General features: G+C 39.6%; 1 protein-coding gene across 2 annotated transcripts in view; it reads left to right on the forward strand.

Annotated features, from left to right (window-relative positions):
• Nucleotides 1–2,765: 2,765 nt before the first annotated feature.
• Nucleotides 2,766–16,862, forward strand: part of REXO5 (RNA exonuclease 5) — a 108,684-nt gene continuing 94,587 nt past the window's right edge. For both annotated transcript variants that reach the window (XM_089674779.1, XM_089674780.1), the window contains exons 1-2: nucleotides 2,766–2,904; nucleotides 12,421–12,548. In XM_089674779.1, the coding sequence (XP_089530905.1) occupies nucleotides 12,435–12,548 (114 nt within the window). In that variant the 5' untranslated portion in view covers nucleotides 2,766–2,904; nucleotides 12,421–12,434. The remainder of the gene's footprint in view (nucleotides 2,905–12,420; nucleotides 12,549–16,862) is intronic.

Consider the following 16,862-nt stretch of genomic DNA (forward strand, 5'->3'; position numbering starts at 1 on the left):
ACTGCCCCCTCAACTGTTCCCCCTGTTGCTGCTGAGGCAGCGGCCTGAGAATGTACACATGCTGTGGCAGGAATTATACCCAGTCATGGTTGGTGGGTGATACAGCCTGCCAAATGTGATCCATTTAAGTGAATGGGGCTGCTCTGCAACTGCAGTAATTAGGGAGTTAAAAACCAGTGGTGAGGAGGTGATACAACCCCTCCCACATAAACAGTGATCTGAATGCGGACCCTGCTTCAGACAGCAAAGCAACTCTAAATGAGGCCTATAACACATCCTAAACGCGCTCTCTCTAATTTTTTTGATTTAATCAAATTTATTTTAATAAAATGCTTTAGGAGTAAAAATCTATCTAAAGATAGTTTTCTATTTAGAATACATTAATAATTTAGTTTATTCAGCATGAAATGGAGCTTCGTTATGTAGCATGAGGCTGTATATTCTGCAATATTTACATTTTTGGTAAACTCATTCAATGAATCCAAGCTGAGAAAACATGCACTGCATTGATGCATTCACACAATTTCACAGTAACCATGAGAAAAAACATGAATTAAAAGAATTTGCGTAGTTCTCCAGCTATGTGTGATTAACATAAAATCGGTTGTGATATCACTGTTTGACTAACCTGACAGCTTATTATTCTAAAAAGGAAACCTTCATTTGGTTTGCAAATATTAAAGATTGTAACTACCAGCAAGAATGAGTCAGATTCCTTACATTTAAAGAGCACCTGTGATTTTGAATCCATCATGGCAGCACCTGTTAGCGGGCATCCACTCACCTGCTGCCGCCACGTCCCGCACTTTGTTGTGTCACTGCCGCATCACCAGCCGTCCCATTAAAGTGAATGGGACTGTCAATGAGTCAACAGCCGATCAGAGGAGGAGCCACTGTGGGACAGAGATGACAGTTGCTCTTTAAAAATTATGATTTAAATCAAACCTTTTCACTAGTGATTTAACCACGCGAATACAGGGCACTTTTACCCCCTTCCTGCCCAGGCCAATTTTCAGCTTTCAGTGCTGTCGCACTTTAAATGACAATTGCGCAGTCATGCAACACTGTGTCCATATGAAATTATTTTTTTCACACAAATAGAGCTTTCTTTTGGTGGTATTTAATCACCAGAGTGGTTTTTATTTTTTTGCGAAATAAAACAAAAAACATCTGAAACTTTTGAAATAAAAAAAAAACGTACTTTTCTTTGTTTTGGTTATAAAATTTTGCAAATAAATAACATTTCTTCATAAATTTAGGTCAAAATGTATTCTCCTACATTGCTTTCGTGAAAATAATAATTCAATTTGTATTTTGTTTTCAAATGTTTCTATTTTTTTTCCTATTACATTTTTTCTTCTATTTTATTTTTCAGCACACTGTGACCAAAGCAATACAATGTTATCATAGTAACATTGAGCTACTCTGTGCAAGTGATCAGGATTTTTTTTTTTTAACACATTATGATTGCTAATACCGACGTATTTCATGTGATTAGCTGTGATTGGGCAAAGCTGATCACATGGTACAGATAGGCTGTGATTGGCCCTGTCTGTATCATGTGACTGCCTTGACCAGTCACAGCTAACACCATAATTGTATACAATGGATGGCATGAAAGGAAGCCATCCATTGTATACAATTGACATGTGATCTGCTGTGATTGGTTACAGCGGTCACATGACACTGGCAACAGGCCAGTGTAGTGATATGTCATCGGCTGTGCCACGTGGACACAGCTGGTGACAGATCGTGCCGCTGTGCTGCCCCGTGAGCAGCTCGTTTTGACAGGATGTCATAGGACGCCCAGTCACAATGAGGAGTGTCCCGCCCTGCCGCCAGTCTGCTATAGGCCGGGTGAGAAGGTGTTAAATCAAATGTACCCTGGTATATACATAGCGTTGAGTAAATTGACTTATATAGATCCGTCAATTTACGCAGCGCTTTACATATATATTGTACATTCACATCAGTCCCTAACCCTCAAGGGGCGTACAATCTAAGGTCCCTAACTCACATTCATACATACACATACTAGGGCCAATTTAGACAGGATCCAATTAACCTACCAGCATGTCTTTAGAGTGTGGGAGGAAACCGGAGTACCCGGAGGAAACCCATGCAGGCACAGGGAGAACATACAAACTCCAGGCAGGTGGTGCCATGGTTGGGATTTGAACCAACGACCCAAGTACTGCCAGGCGGAAGTGCTAACCATTTAGCCACTGTGCTGCCCCCATTGCTATACAAGTACCTGTAATAAATACAAGTTTACATCAATGCAAGTGTTTGGGGAGCAGTAAACACAGCCTAACTACACGCTGGTTGGCGCAATGCTTTGCAACACAACCATGTGAACAACACCATCCACTGCAATGCACATCATTTTGACAGATGTTTATGGGGCTTCAAAAACTCAGAGGAAATGCCTGCCTTTGATACCAATGCAAAAAAAAAAAATAAACCTCAATCTGTCAGGGATTTTAACCCTTCCACCGCCTATCCAAACATACAGACACATCCCCTTTAATAACAATGCTGACTCCCTCCATGCTGTCACACTAACGAAGCGTCCTGAGCCCAGTCCTCCGCTCCATGGAATGGCTGAGCCTGAGTTACAGCAGAGAAGCCCCAATGTCAGTGGAAGAGCTCCTCATACTCACCCCCTCCGGACGCAGACCGCCGACCCGAGGCTCTAGTAATTCAAATCCCCCGCTGCTATATCACTTCCGCTTTGTCAACTCTGTGCGACAATTAGGGAGTGGCTTGGAGTAGTGCGGCATACGGTGTGTGTGTGAAGGGGCTCTGACAGGCTGTGCAATCGATCGCGGCTGGAATGGATGTTGTCCAGAACACGTGCACATGCTTTGCGGAGTCTTCTTCCTTGTGTCAGTTCCTGATCTCGTGAGTGCCTCATCTATGATCGATGGGATATACAATCCTATCACCCCTCCCTGTGTGATCACAGTGACCTGGGTTATCAGAGAATGAGGGGGAAGACTATCAGGAACACAGAGAGGATCCCCAATGTTATGGGATGGCCATAGGAAACAGGCTTCGTGTCCAACCAGATAGGAAATGATACACATTATCCAGAAAAATCCAATTGCAATGACAAATCCTAAATGTGTCCCTTCCCCCTTCATGCAGGCAGTTCCATTCATGTCAGTTGGGGTGCAGAGGCTGCAGGCATACAATGGCTGCTCCCAATGTGACCCCAATGTGGGGGCATGTCTGGAGATGTCCACAGTCTGTGTTCAGGGCTGTGCATGCACATGGTTGTCAAACTGGGAGGGATGTAGATTGTAAACTCGAACCCCTTATGTATCGCATTGTATTGTTATCGTACTGTCGCATGTTCTGTCTCCCATTGTAATGTACAGCGCTGAGCGAACTGTTGGCGCTTTATAAATACTGTATAATAATAATGTACTAAACTGCATATTGGGATGATTGGATTATTGGCTGCAATGCTCAACATGCTCATTAGGGGTCAGTATATTTTCTCTCTCTCCCAAAGTATTGGGAAGCCTGCCTTTACATGCACATGAACTTTAACCACTTCCCGACCGGCCGTTGCATATAAACGGCCGGACGGTGGCACTGCAGGGTCGGGTGGCCGTTTATGAACGGCCTCCCCGCACCCTGCTTGTGCACGCTCCCTGGGAGCGCGCAGCACCGCGATCCGGTGCCCGCTGTGTCCTCCGGACACAGTGAAACACCGATCGTCGGACGGGACCTCTGTACGAGGTCCCGGTCATGTGATCGCTGATTGGCCAATCAGTGATCACATGCAAAGTAGTAAGCAAGATGTCACTTAAGGGGTTCTGATAAGAATCATCTTGTATAGTTATTTTTTTACATGGGGATTATGGGTGGAATTTCATGGTTAAATATGCCTAGGAACACATTTGATGTGTTTCTGATAAGAATATGAGATTAGTTATTTTCTTATGTGGGGATTATCGGTCAAATATTGTTGATGCACATTCCAGGAACCGTATTTTACCTGTTTCTGATAAGAATATGTGAATAGTTATTTTTCTACATGGGGTTATAGGTGGATTATTGTAGATACACATGTAAAGGACCATATTTGAGTGGTTTCTGATAAGAATATGAGAATAATTATTTTTCTACATGGGGATTATGGGTGAAATATTGTGGATACACATTGCAAGGACCATACTTGACCTTTTTTTGATAGGAATATGAGTATAATTATTTTTCTACATGAGGATTATGGGTGGAGTATCATGGTTACACATTCCAAGGAACATATTTAATCTGTTTCTAAGAAGAACATTGGTATAATTATTTTTCTTCATAGCGATTTATGGATGGAATATCATCGTTACACATCCCACGTAATGCATTTGACCTGTTTCTGATAAGAATATAGGTAAAGGTATTTTTCTACATGAAGATTATGGGTGGATTAGTGTGATTTAACATGCCTAGGAACATATTTGGCATTATTTTGAATATGAGAATAGCTATTTTTCTACACAAGGATTATGGGGGGAATATTGTGGATACAAATGCCAAAGACCATTTTTGACCTGTTTCTGATAAGATTATGAGTATAGTTATTTTTCTATATGGGGAGTATGGGTGGATTATTGTGGTTAAACATGCCTAGAAACACATTTGACTTTTTTCTAATAAGAATATGAGAATATTTTTTTTTCTACATAGGGATTATGAATGGACTTTCATGGTTAAACATGCCTAGGAACACATAGGACATGTTTCTGATAAGAATTTGCAAATAGTTATTTTTCTACTTGGGGTTATGGGTAGATTATTGTGGATATGCATGTAAAGGACCATATTTGACCTGTTTCTGGAAAGAATATTGGTATAATTATGTTTTCACATTGGGATTATGGGTTTAATATCATGACTACACTTAAAGTGTTACTAAACACAGGGCCCTGCATTCACTCTTTCTGGTCCCCCACAGTACCCACTACATGGAAATGCAATTTTAGTAAATATAAACTGCTAAATACATTTTTTCATCAGCAGTTAGATCAGTCTTGTGGCTTCTATCAGTGTTCAGCAGAGCACTTGTAAAAGCTTGTAGGAGGAGTTCTCTTTCTGCTCTAGAAGGATGCAGAACCCCTGACCTCTGTCTGTACAGTGGCGATTGGCCTTGTGCTGATCACATGCACTCTCCCAAGCAAAAAAAAAAAACCTCTCTAGCAATACAAACCAAACTGAGCATGTGCAGAGTGTCTCCACACAATATGTCTTATCAGGAGATAAGAGGGGGACACTGGAACAAGGGAACGATCATAGAAGTTAGGATCAAACAGCATTTTTACACAATGTAGAAGATTAACTCTTTAGGTTCCAGAGTAAGTATAAAAAGCATGCTTTACTGCATATACAGACTGATTTTACGGTTGTGGGTTTAGTAACACTTTAATAAGGAACATATTTAACCTATTTCTGATAAGAATATGCATATAGTTATTTTTTACATGGGGAATATCATGTTTACACATTCCAAGGAACATTTTTAACCTCTTTCTGAGAAGAATTTGGGTATAATTATTTTTCTTCATGGGGATTATGGGTTCAATATCATGGTTAAACATGCCTAGGAACGCATTTGTCCTGTTTCTGATACGAGTATGAGAATAGTTATTTTTGTACATAGGGATCATGAGTGGATTATTGTGGATAAAGGACAATATTTGTCCTGTTTCTGTTAAGAATATGAGAATAGTTATTTTTCTGTATGTGGATTATGGATGAAATATTGTGGATACACATGCCAAGAACCATATTCAACCTTTTTCTGATATGGATATAGTTATTTTTCTACATGGGGATTATGGGTGGAATATCATTTACACATTCCTAGGAACACATTTGACCTGTTTCTGATAATATGAGAATAGTGTTTTTTTTATTTAAGGATTATGGGGGGGGTTATGTCATAATTACACATCCTACATAATGTATGTGACCTGTTTTTGATTATGGAGGTATCCTCTACCTGGGGATTATGGCTGGCATGTCATGGTTATACCTAACAAGGAACATATTTCATCTGTTTCTGAGAAGAACATGGGTATATTTTTTTTTCTTTATGGGGATTATGGATGGAATATAATTGTTACACACCTGATGTAATGCATTTGACTTTTTGCTGATAATGTGGGTATATTTATTTTTTTACATGGGGATTATGGGTGTAATATCATGGTTAAACATGCCTAGGAACACATTTGACTTGTTTCTAATAGGAATATGAGAATAGTTATTTTTCTACATGGGGATTATGGGTGGATTTTTGTGGCTATAGATGCCAAATACCATATTTGACCTTTTATTGATAAAAACATGGGTATAGTTATTTATTATGGGGGAATATCATCATTCCACATCCTATGTAACATATTTGAAAATTTTCTGATAGGAATATGTGAATAATTATTTTTCTACATGGGGATTATGGATAGAATGTCATGGTTACACGTAACAAGGAACATATTACCTAGTTCTGATAAGAATATCCATATAATTATTTTTCTACATGGGGATTATGGGTGGAATATCATGGTTACACATTCCATGGAACATATTTAACCTGTTTCTGGGAAGAACATGGGTATAATTATTTTTCCACATGGGGATTATGGATGGAATATCATTGTTACACATCCCAAGTAATGCACTTGACCTGTTTCTGATAAGAATATAAGTATAATTATTTTTCTACACGGGGATTATGGGTAGAATATCATGGTTAAACATGGCTAGGAACACATTTGACTTATTTCCAATAAGAATATGAGTATTTATTTTTCTACATAAGGATTATGGGTGGATTATTGTGTTCTAACATGCCTTGGAAAACATTTGACCTTTTTCTGATAAGAATATGAGAATTATTGGTTTTCTGCATGTGGATTATGGGTGGATTATTGTGGATACACATGCCAAACACCATATCTGACCTGTTTTCGATAAGAATATGGATATAGTTATTTTTCTACATGGGGATTATGGGTGGAATATCATGGTTAAATGTGTAGGAACACATTTGACTTCATTCTGATAAGAATATCGGTATAGTTATTTTTCTGCATGGCGATTATGGGTGTATTATTGTGGAAACACATGCCAAAGACCATATTTGACCTATTTCGGAAAAGATTATGAGTTTAGTTTATTTTTGTACCTGGGGATTATGGGTGGAATATCATGGTTAAACATGCCTAGGAACCCATTGGATTTTTTCTGATGAGAATAGTTATTTTTCTACATGGGGATTATCGGTGGATTATTGTGGTTACACATGCCAAGGACCATATTTGACTTTTTTCTGATAAGAATATGGGTATAGTTATTTTTTTACAAGGGGATAATGTGGGGAATATCTTCATTACATATCCTACACAATGTATATGACCTGTTTTCTGAATATGGGTATAATTATTGAACTCCATGCGGATTATTGATGGAATATCATGGTTACACCTAACAAGGAACATCTTTACCTATTTCTGATAAAAATATGCATATAATGATTTATCTACATGGGGATTATGGGTGGGATATCATGGTTATACAGTCCAAGGAACATATTTAATCTATTTCTGATAAGAATTTGGGTATGATTGTTTTCTATATGATTATTATGGGGGAATATCATGGTTACACCTGACAAAATATTTAACGTACTTCCGAAAATATTTTGGCTTTAATTACTTTTTTTTACTGGGGATTATGGGTGGAAATTTATGGCTAAGCATGCCTAGGAACACTTTTGACCTATTTCTGATAAGAACATGGGTATCCTTATTTTTCTACAGATGGATTATTGGTGGAATGTTATGGATACACATCCTATGTAATGCATTTGACCTGTTTCGGTTAGGAATATTGCATTATTATTGTTCTTCGTGGGAATTATGGATGGAATATCATGGTTACACTTAACAGGAAACATACTGTATATTAAAACTATTTCTGATAGGAATATGCTTATAATTATTTTTCTGCAAGGGGATTATTCATTGAATATAATGATTACATATTCCAAGGAACAAATTTAAACTGTTTCTGATAAGAATATGGGTAACATTATTTTTCTACAAGAGGTTTATGGGGGAATATCATAATTACACATTACAAAAAATACACTTGACCTGTTTCTGATAAAAATATGGATAAAATTACTTTTATATATGGGGGAAATCTCATGCTTACATTTAACAGGGGACATAAGTATCCTATTTCTGAAAAGATTATGGGTATAATTTTTTTTACATGGGGATTATGGGTGCAATATCAAGGTTACACATGCAAAGGACAATACTCAACCTGTGTCTGATAAGAATATGAGTATAATTATTTTTCTTCAAGGGGATTTTGGGGATATCATCATTACACATTTTACATAAAGTATTTGACCTGTTTATTATAGGAATATGGGCATATTTGTTTTTACACATGATTATTATAGATATAATTATTATTCTATAGAAATCATGATATTCTATCTATTTCTGATAAGAATATGCATATAAATATTTTTCTTCATGGGGAACCAATTACCTTTAGAAGGTGCTCTGGTTAGATGAGACCAAAATTTTACTTTTTTTAACCATGATATTCCACCCATAATTCCCATGGAGAAAAATAACTATTTTAATATTCTTATCAGAAACAGGTCAAATATGGTCCTTGCCATGTTTAACCATGATATTCCACCCATAATCTCCATGTACAAAAATAACTATTCTCATATTATTATCAGAAACTTATCCAATGTGTTCCGAGGCATGTTTAACCATGATATTCCAGCCATAATTCCCATGTATAAAAATAACTATGCTCATATTCTTCTCAGAAATAGGTCAAATTAGGTCCTTGGCATGTGTATTCACAATATTCCACCCATAATCTACATATGGAACAATAACTATTCTCATGTTCTTATCAGAAAAAGGTCCAGTGTGTTCCTAGGCATGTTTAACTATGATATTCCAGCCATAATTCTCATGTAGAAAAATAACTATTCTTATATTCCTTGCAGAAACAGGTCAAATATGGTCCTTGCCATTTGTATCCACAATATTCCACCCATAATCCCCATGTGGAAAAATAATTATATACATTTGCTTACCTGAAATAGGTTAATTATATTCGTTATTAAGTGTAACCATGATAATTCCACCATAATCCCCATATACAAAAGAAATTTCTTATCTAAAAAGGTGAAATGTATTACGTTGGATGTGTAAGGATTATATTTCATCAATATTCCCCATGCAGATCAATAATAACCACATTGTTTTCCTTTGTGTTCATTTTTGAAACCTCTTTTTCCAGGTTCCTAATAAAACAGTTCAAAATGTAGTGCTGTACACATACATGTACTGTATAACATCAGTAAATCTGTTCCTAGAAATGTGTTGAGTAATGTTTCCATTATGTTTGTATAATTTACTATGATTCCATTGTACAGTTTCATATATATCAGCAAGTGAAGAATTAAACATTAGCCACTACTTCTTGCAACATAGTATCAAGCAGTGCAGAAAATAAAAACATATTTTAGTGTATATTTTATATATATATATATATATATATATATACAGTTGTGTCCAAAATTATTCAACCCCCACTGAAATTGAGTGTTTTGGCCAGTTTGACATTGCTTTTGATCATTCAGTCATCTTGCTTACATTTACATTAAAGAGGCACTTGTAGGTCAGACAAATATAACATAACAGTTATAATGAAATAACCACAAATGTCTTTTCTGTGCTCACAGCATTATCAGTTTTATTCAACCCCCAAGTGACATTCAATCTTAGTACTTAGTACAGCATCCTTTTACAGTTATAACAGCTTTTAAACGTGAAGCATAGCTTGACACAAGTGTCTTGCAGCGATCTACGGGTATCTTCGCCCATTCTTCATGGGCAAAGGCCTCCAGTTCAGTCACATTCTTAGGCTTGCGCACTGCAACTGCTTTCTTTAAGTCCCACCAGAGGTTCTCAATCGGATTTAAGTCTGGTGACTGCGATGGCCACTCCAAAATGTTCCAGCCTTTCCTCTGCAACCATGCTCTAGTGGACTTGGAGGTATGCTTGGGATCATTGTCCTGTTGAAAGGTCCAACGTCTCCCAAGCCTCAGGTGTGTGACGGACTGCATCACGTTTCCATCCAATATCTCCTGGTACTGAAGAGAATTCATGGTACCTTGCACACGCTGAAGCTTCCCTGTACCTGCAGAAGCAAAACAGCCCCAAAGCATGATTGACCCTCCACCATGCTTCACAGTAGGCAAGGTGTTCTTTTCATCATAGGCCTTGTTCTTCCTCCTCCAAACATAGCGTTGATCCATGGGCCCAAACAGTTCTAATTTTGTTTCATCAGTCCACAGAACACTATCCCACAACTTTTGTGGTTTGTCCACATGGCTTTTGGCATACTGCAGTCGACTCTTCTTATTCTTTGGAGACAGCAAGGGGGTACGCCTGGGAGTTCTGGCACGGAGGCCTTCATTACGCAGTGTGCGTCTTATTGTCTGGGCTGAAACTTCTGTACCCACATCTGACAAATCTTTTCTCAGTTCCTCAGCAGTCACACGGGGACTTCTCTCCACTCTACGCTTCAGGTAGCGCACAGCAGTCGAAGTCAGCATCTTCTTTCTGCCACGACCAGGTAGCGTTTCAACAGTGCCCTTTGCCTTGAATTTGCGAATGATGCTTCCTAAGGTGTCTCTTGGTATGTTTAACATCTTTGCAATCTTCTTATAGCCATTGCCCTTCCTGTGAAGAGAAATCACCTCTTCTCTTGTCTTCCTGGACCATTCTCTTGCCTTCACCATGTTTGTAACCACACCAGTAAATGTCTAGAAGGAGCTGAGTATCACAGTCATTTTAAAGCTGCCTAATTGGTGCTTATTATGCTTGATTGCTGCTCGGTGACATCCACAGGTGTTTTCAATACCTGATGGAAAGCACCTGTATGAACCTCTGTTCTTCAGAGTGGTAGTCTTTAAGGGGTTGAATAATTGTGGCAATGAAGAAACCACATAAGAACCATTTACTACTGTATTACATAAACAATTGATGTCATTTTAGTTGCATTTGGGTAGTTACAACGTCCTTGTAGGATTTGATTCTGAATACAATTCCAAATGTACACTATAGTCCCTAAACCCCTTTACAGCATTGGGGGTTGAATAATTTTGGACACAACTGTATATATATATATATATATATATTCAGAGTCATTACCATCTAGGTGTGTAAATATATACTGACACCTAATGAGAGTGTTGAGAATTGCAGCCAATAATCCAATCATCCCAATATGCAGATTAGTACGTCCCAATTGGGAGCACTAATCCCCCACCAACTCCCCTCCCAGCACAACTACCCCCCTCCTCAATTCCTCCTCCTAGCACAAACCCCCCTGCTCTGAAATCCCCACTCCTAGCACAATCCCCTGAATTCACCCTCCTAACACAAATCCCTCCAAGCACAACCCCCCTCCAAATTCCTCCTCCTCCTAGCACAACTCCCTCCCAAATCCCCCCTCCTAACACAAACCCCCCTGTTCACACATCCCCACACCTATCACAAATCCTGCTCCAATCCCCTCAAATCCAGCCTCCTCGATTAACACAAATTTGAGCTGTGCCCTATCCCCTCAAATCCCCCCTCTTAGCACAACACCCCTCCAGATCCCCTGGGGAAGGTGCCGCAAAGAGCCCTCAGGGGTGCTGCGGACACATCCTGGTCTGAGCGCTACTGTGTTAACTACCCTGTACTGCAACTCTGTGAGGAAAGAGGGAACACAGCCCCCACATGCCTCTCTCCTCCTACCTGCAGCTATGTATACTATTGCCGGCAAAGCAGAAAGCTATAGTGCCTCCTGCCATGTTCTTAACTGATGACATCATTGGTTGGTAGGACCCAGGCGGGCAGTCCGCACAGCCTTCTGCTTTACCGGCAATAGTACATGTAGCTGCAGGGAGGAGAAGAGAGCCGTGCAGGCTGTGCTCCCTCTCTCCTCGCAGAGTTGCAGTGCACAGGAGTTAACACAGCAGCATTCAGACTGGGATGTGTCTGCGGCATCCCTGAGGACTGTTTGCGGCACCCCACTTGAAAAACTTAGGAACGGTAAAACTACATTGAGTTTATTTTTTGCCATCTGTATCCTGTTGAGGAGATTACCCTTTACTTCCTTCCCTTTACAAAATTAAGGAAATTCCCTTCTTTTGGATAATTTACCTTCTCTTCTTTTCCTGGTCTCAGCAAATTTTTAGATTTTTCCCTTTTGTCACGGTGGCAAGGCTTTGGATATATTTTTTAACTAATTTGTATACTTTTCCAGCCATTACAATTCCATTACATTTGATAATCATTATTCTTTTTACAGGTCTGTAGCCTAAAATGAAGCAGGAAATTGTTAAGAAATATAAAAGGCCACACGGTGATGAAGAAAAACAGACAAGGAAGAAGAGAAAGATCCAACTAGAAACATCAGAAATGACCAACTTTGCCAAGGTACTCAATCAAAACATTTCCATTATATTAAAGCTGAACTCTGGGAGTCCAGTCACTTTGTACAGTGTGCTAGATTACTAGGGGTTAAGCCCAATGAGGTGCATGCCACCTTGTGGACTTATCTCTTTAACTTACAATTTAGGTTTTTACAGTCCCGAGAACATGGCTATCGCTATACTTCCAGCACTCTGAAGCTGAACCTTCTTTTCTTAGCTCAAGGATGTTGAATTTGTATTTGAATTCGCCCGATGCCTGGGACATGTAGTTACGGGCGTCGGGCAGGTAACTTTCCTTCAACCTTTAGCTCTGCTGGGGGCAAGCAGCAGGGCTCATCTGTCAGGTGGAAGCATTCGGTGTGTACCTCCCCCATGCTCGTTAAGTGTCCCTGGCTCCGATTGCCCATCTACAGGCCCAGGACTGGCTCTGTCACCAAAAAAATCATCACACGGGACTTTTTGCCCCCTATATGATGGGAAAAAAAAATGTTAAGTAGAAAAAAAATTTTTTTAATAGTAAAAAAAATCAGTTTGCACCCAATCACATAACAAGCCCTCAAAAAAAAAAATTGAGCACCCCCACATATATGCACGTACAAAATTAAAAGCACACGCCAGGGCGCCTACGCATGAAAACGACAATTGCGATTCACATGTTACATATCTCCTCGCACACCAGAATTAGAGCAATAATTCGAGCACCAGACCTCCTCCATAACGCTAAACTGATGACCTATAAGGGTCTTTAAAAGGGTCGCCTATAAAAAATATAGGGTACTGAAGTTTGTTGCCATTTCACGAGCGCACGCAAATTTAAGGTTTGACATGTTGGATATCTATTTACTCGGTGGAACCTCAACTTTTATATTTTACCAAAAAATAGGGTAATTTATTGCTTTTTTTGTGCCTTAAAATTAATTTTGTGTATTTTGTGGTAATATCATGCGACATAAAAAATTGTAACTACTGCTATCTTATTCTCTAGGGTCTCTGATTTCAGAAAATATATAATGTTTGGGGGTTTTGTGTAATCTTCAGGCCTAAAATGATTTTTTAAATGTGTGCAAAAAAACCGCAAAAACAGCTCTAGCGGCGAAAGGGATAAAGGATAAGCCCGACACTCCCCTTTCCTGACGAGCAGCCAATCAGTGCTCATTACACTGCACCGTCTCTCCCCTCCCTGCTAGTCCCCGGGAGACAGGCAGGGAGGAACAGAGGAGATAAACTGCGCAATTTAAAAAAAATTAAACGTTTAGGTCGCCATAAAGCCCCTTTTTGTTTCTAAAAGCCCCAGCCATTTCTAAAAGCACCTCAGATTTAAATATGGTTTTGTTTTGTTTTTTTTTTTTTGCATCAGGACAAGTAGATTGTCATGAGGGAGTAAATTGGGACACAGATTTAGTCCCTGGCTAAGTAGTTTTTTCTTCTGCAGCTGCAGAGTCACGCAGCCTTTTGCCCGCCCCCTCCCATTCTCCTGTCCAATTACAGAGTGTTTTGTATTATGTGAACACATTCACAAAATACAAAACCTTCTGTGAATGAACAGCAGAGGGGGAGGCGAGCAGAGCTGCTTCTGTATAAGAGAGCAGCATCTCTCCTGTCCGAGCCCTGGGAAAGTAAGGATAGTTGTACTCCCAGAGCTCCGTAAAACTGTCAGATATAAATAAAAGTGACCACAAGGTGCCATGCACGTCATTGGACCCAACTCATAGTTCCGTAAAACTTTAGTCATCCCTTCGTGTTCATGGAGGAGTAGGGGCAGTAGTTTATAATATAAAAATCAATAGCAATCTGAGTTCTAAATTTCAGGGTGTGAAGGTCCCAGAATAGATCAGAGTATTGAATACGACAATGTTGTTAGGCTTTAATGAAAGGAGGTGGAGCACCTTCCCGATCACGTGAGCGTTGTAATTAGATCTCACAGTGGTTACATGATCAGAAGTCCATTCTACCAGCTCCCAATAAGAATCTGTGACTAATGCCGGCCATACATGAGTCCATTTTCAAACGATTTTTCGTTTGAATATCTGACCTAAAAATAATCAGTCGATTTTTGCTTTAACTACATGCCGCCCAGCCACTGTATAAATACGGTGGCAGGGCGGCACGGCTGGGCAAAATCCTGTTTTAAAACGTGTGATTTGTAAACAGGTAGGGGGCGCGCGCGAGGCGCTCCGCCGCCCTACCTGTCCCGCCGATCACAGCCGCGGATGTCAGTCGCCGGGTCACAGCCAGTCGTTACCGGCTATGTCCCAGCGATCGGCGGCAATCGCTGACAGAGAGCTGCAGTAGCTGTGCTTTCTGTCAGTTCCCTGACAGCTCCAGGACAAGCTGATCGGGACAGAAGAGTTTATCTGTCCCGATCAGCGGTGTCCCGTGCAGTACACACCCCCGCCCCCTAGTAAAACACTCCCCTCACACAGTTAACCTTTCCCTGAAAAATAAACTTAACCCCTTCCTCCCCAGTGCCATTAGTACAGTGTCAGTGTTTTTTTTTTGCACTGATCACTGTATTGTTGTCACTGGGGATGTCAGTGACCCCAAGTCAGTACCCCCCAATGTCAGAATGTCCGCTGTAGTCCCACCATAAGTCGCTGATCGCCTCCATAAGTCACTGATCACCGCCATAAGTCGCTGATCGCCGCCATTATTAGTATAAAAAAACCCCAAAAAATCCCAGTATCTTTCCCGCCATTTGTAAACGCTATAACTTTCATGTAAACCAATTCATTTACACGTATTGTTTTTTTTTTTTCTAGCAAAGACATGTCGCAGAATGCATTTTGGCAGAAATTTATGACTAAATTTGATTTTTTAATTTTTTTTTACTGGACATGTTTTATAGCAAAAAGTCCAAAATATTGTTTTTTTTCCTCAAAATTGTCAGCCTTTTTTTTATAGCGCAAAAAATAAAAACCGCACAGGCGATCAAATACCACCGAAAGAAAGCTCAATTTGTGGAAAAAAAAAAGGATGTAAATTTCATTTATGTACCATATTGCATGACCGCGCAATTGTCCGTTAAACTACTCAGCGCTGTATAGCAAAACAAAAAATGGCGTAAATTGCAGTATCTATACCAGGGGTGGGCAAACTTTTTGACTTGAGGGCCGCAATGGGTTCATATATTGGACCCGGGGGCCGGACCAAGAGTAGATGAATTATGTGTATGTGTCATCCATAGTAAGTATAGTAATATTCCCCCATAGTAAGCATAGTAATTAATCCCCCATATAGTAATTCATCCCCCATATAGTAATTCATCCCCCATAGTAATTCATCCCCCCTATAGTAATTCATCCCCCCTATAGTAATTCATCCCCCCTATAGTAATTCATCCCCCCTATAGTAATTCATCCCCCATAGTAATTCATCCCCCATAGTAATTCATCCCCCATATAGTAATTCATCCCCCATATAGTAATTCATCCCCCATAGTAATTCATCCCCCATATAGTAATTCATCCCCCATATAGTAATTCATCCCCCATATAGTAATTCATCCCCCCTATAGTAATTCATCCCCCATATAGTAATTCATCCCCCATATAGTAATTCATCCCCCCTATAGTAATTCATCCCCCCTATAGTAATTCATCCCCCCTATAGTAATTCATCCCCCATATAGTAATTCATCCCCCATATAGTAATTCATCCCCCATATAGTAATTCATCCCCCATATAGTAATTCATCCTCCATATAGTAATTCATCCTCCATATAGTAATTCATCCCCCATATAGTAATTCATCCCCCATATAGTAATTCATCCCCCATAGTAATTCATCCCCCATAGTAATTCATCCCCCATAGTAATTCATCCCCCATATAGTAATTCGTCCCCCATAGTAATTCATCCCCCTTATAGTAATTCATCCCCCTTATAGTAATTCATCCCCCATAGTAATTCATCCCCCATATAGTAATTCATCCCCCATATAGTAATTCATTCTCCATATTAATTCATCCCCCCTATAGTAATTCATCCCCCCTATAGTAATTCATCCCCCATATAGTAATTCATCCCCCATATAGTAATTCATCCCCCATAGTAATACATCCCCCATATAGTAATTCATCCCCCCTATAGTAATTCATCCCCCCTATAGTAATTCATCCCCCCTATAGTAATTCATCCCCCATATAGTAATTCATCCCCCATATAGTAATTCATCCCCCCTATAGTAATTCATCCCCCCTATAGTAATTCATCCCCCATATAGTAATTCATCCCCCATATAGTAATTCATTCCCCATATTAATTCATCCCCCATATTAAGTCCCCAAGTCCCCCCTGTGTCAATTCACTTACCTTTGCT

Source organism: Staurois parvus, unplaced genomic scaffold (assembly GCF_062004578.1).
Source record: "Staurois parvus isolate SC_StPar_1 unplaced genomic scaffold, SC_StPar_1.0 ptg000152l, whole genome shotgun sequence".
NCBI lineage: Eukaryota > Metazoa > Chordata > Amphibia > Anura > Ranidae > Staurois > Staurois parvus.